The sequence below is a fragment of the Mandrillus leucophaeus genome, unplaced genomic scaffold, assembly GCF_000951045.1.
Source record: "Mandrillus leucophaeus isolate KB7577 unplaced genomic scaffold, Mleu.le_1.0 Scaffold99, whole genome shotgun sequence".
NCBI lineage: Eukaryota > Metazoa > Chordata > Mammalia > Primates > Cercopithecidae > Mandrillus > Mandrillus leucophaeus.
In genome coordinates this window covers 1,533,382-1,533,987 of record NW_012110807.1, presented here as the reverse complement: position 1 = coordinate 1,533,987, position 606 = coordinate 1,533,382, and the positions used below count along the sequence as shown (strand labels likewise).

General features: G+C 40.8%; 1 protein-coding gene across 1 annotated transcript in view; it reads left to right on the top strand.

The window, feature by feature from the left end:
- The window catches only part of GPR107 (G protein-coupled receptor 107), a 93,302-nt gene that overhangs the window by 51,328 nt on the left and 41,368 nt on the right, over nucleotides 1-606 (top strand). Inside the window, 1 exon segment of the mRNA XM_011971156.1 lies at nucleotides 144-219. Within this exon segment, the coding sequence (XP_011826546.1) occupies nucleotides 144-219 (76 nt within the window).

Sequence of the window (606 nt, the reverse complement as noted above, 5' to 3'; positions counted from 1 at the left end):
AAAAAAAAAAAAAAAAAAAAGTTTCATGTTTGTGGTTTGCACATATTTCCTGTCTCCTTGTAAATATAGCTGATGTCTGGAGCTTTGACTCTCCTTTGGGAGAATGGAATCGTCCTTTAATTCTTTTTTCTCTGTTTTTATAGGAATGATGTATTTAAAATCCACTGGCTGATGGCGGCCCTTCCTTTCACCAAGTCTCTTTCCTTGGTGTTCCACGCAGTATGTATTAGCATTTTGGGGATCATTCATGAAATTACGTATAATGCCTGTGTGAGCAGGCAAAAGACATTTGAAGAAAGGGAATAGATGGGTGGGAAACAGAGAATATGTTTCACATAAAGCCTCCTCTTGTCTGGGAGGGCCTGGCCATGCGGGTAAATGATTACCACCTCCCCTCATATTAGACTTCACACATCTTCTGATGCTGCTTACAGACCTACGATTTGTCTAGAACACTTATTATTGTTTTCATTTCTTTGTTTTCTGTTTTGTTTTGTTTTTACCATTTCTAGAGATGCGAGTGCCACCTGCTGACTTGTTTCCATGACTTTTTTTTTTTTTGAGACGGGGTCTCGCCCTGTCGCCCAGGCTGGAGTGCAGTGGCGC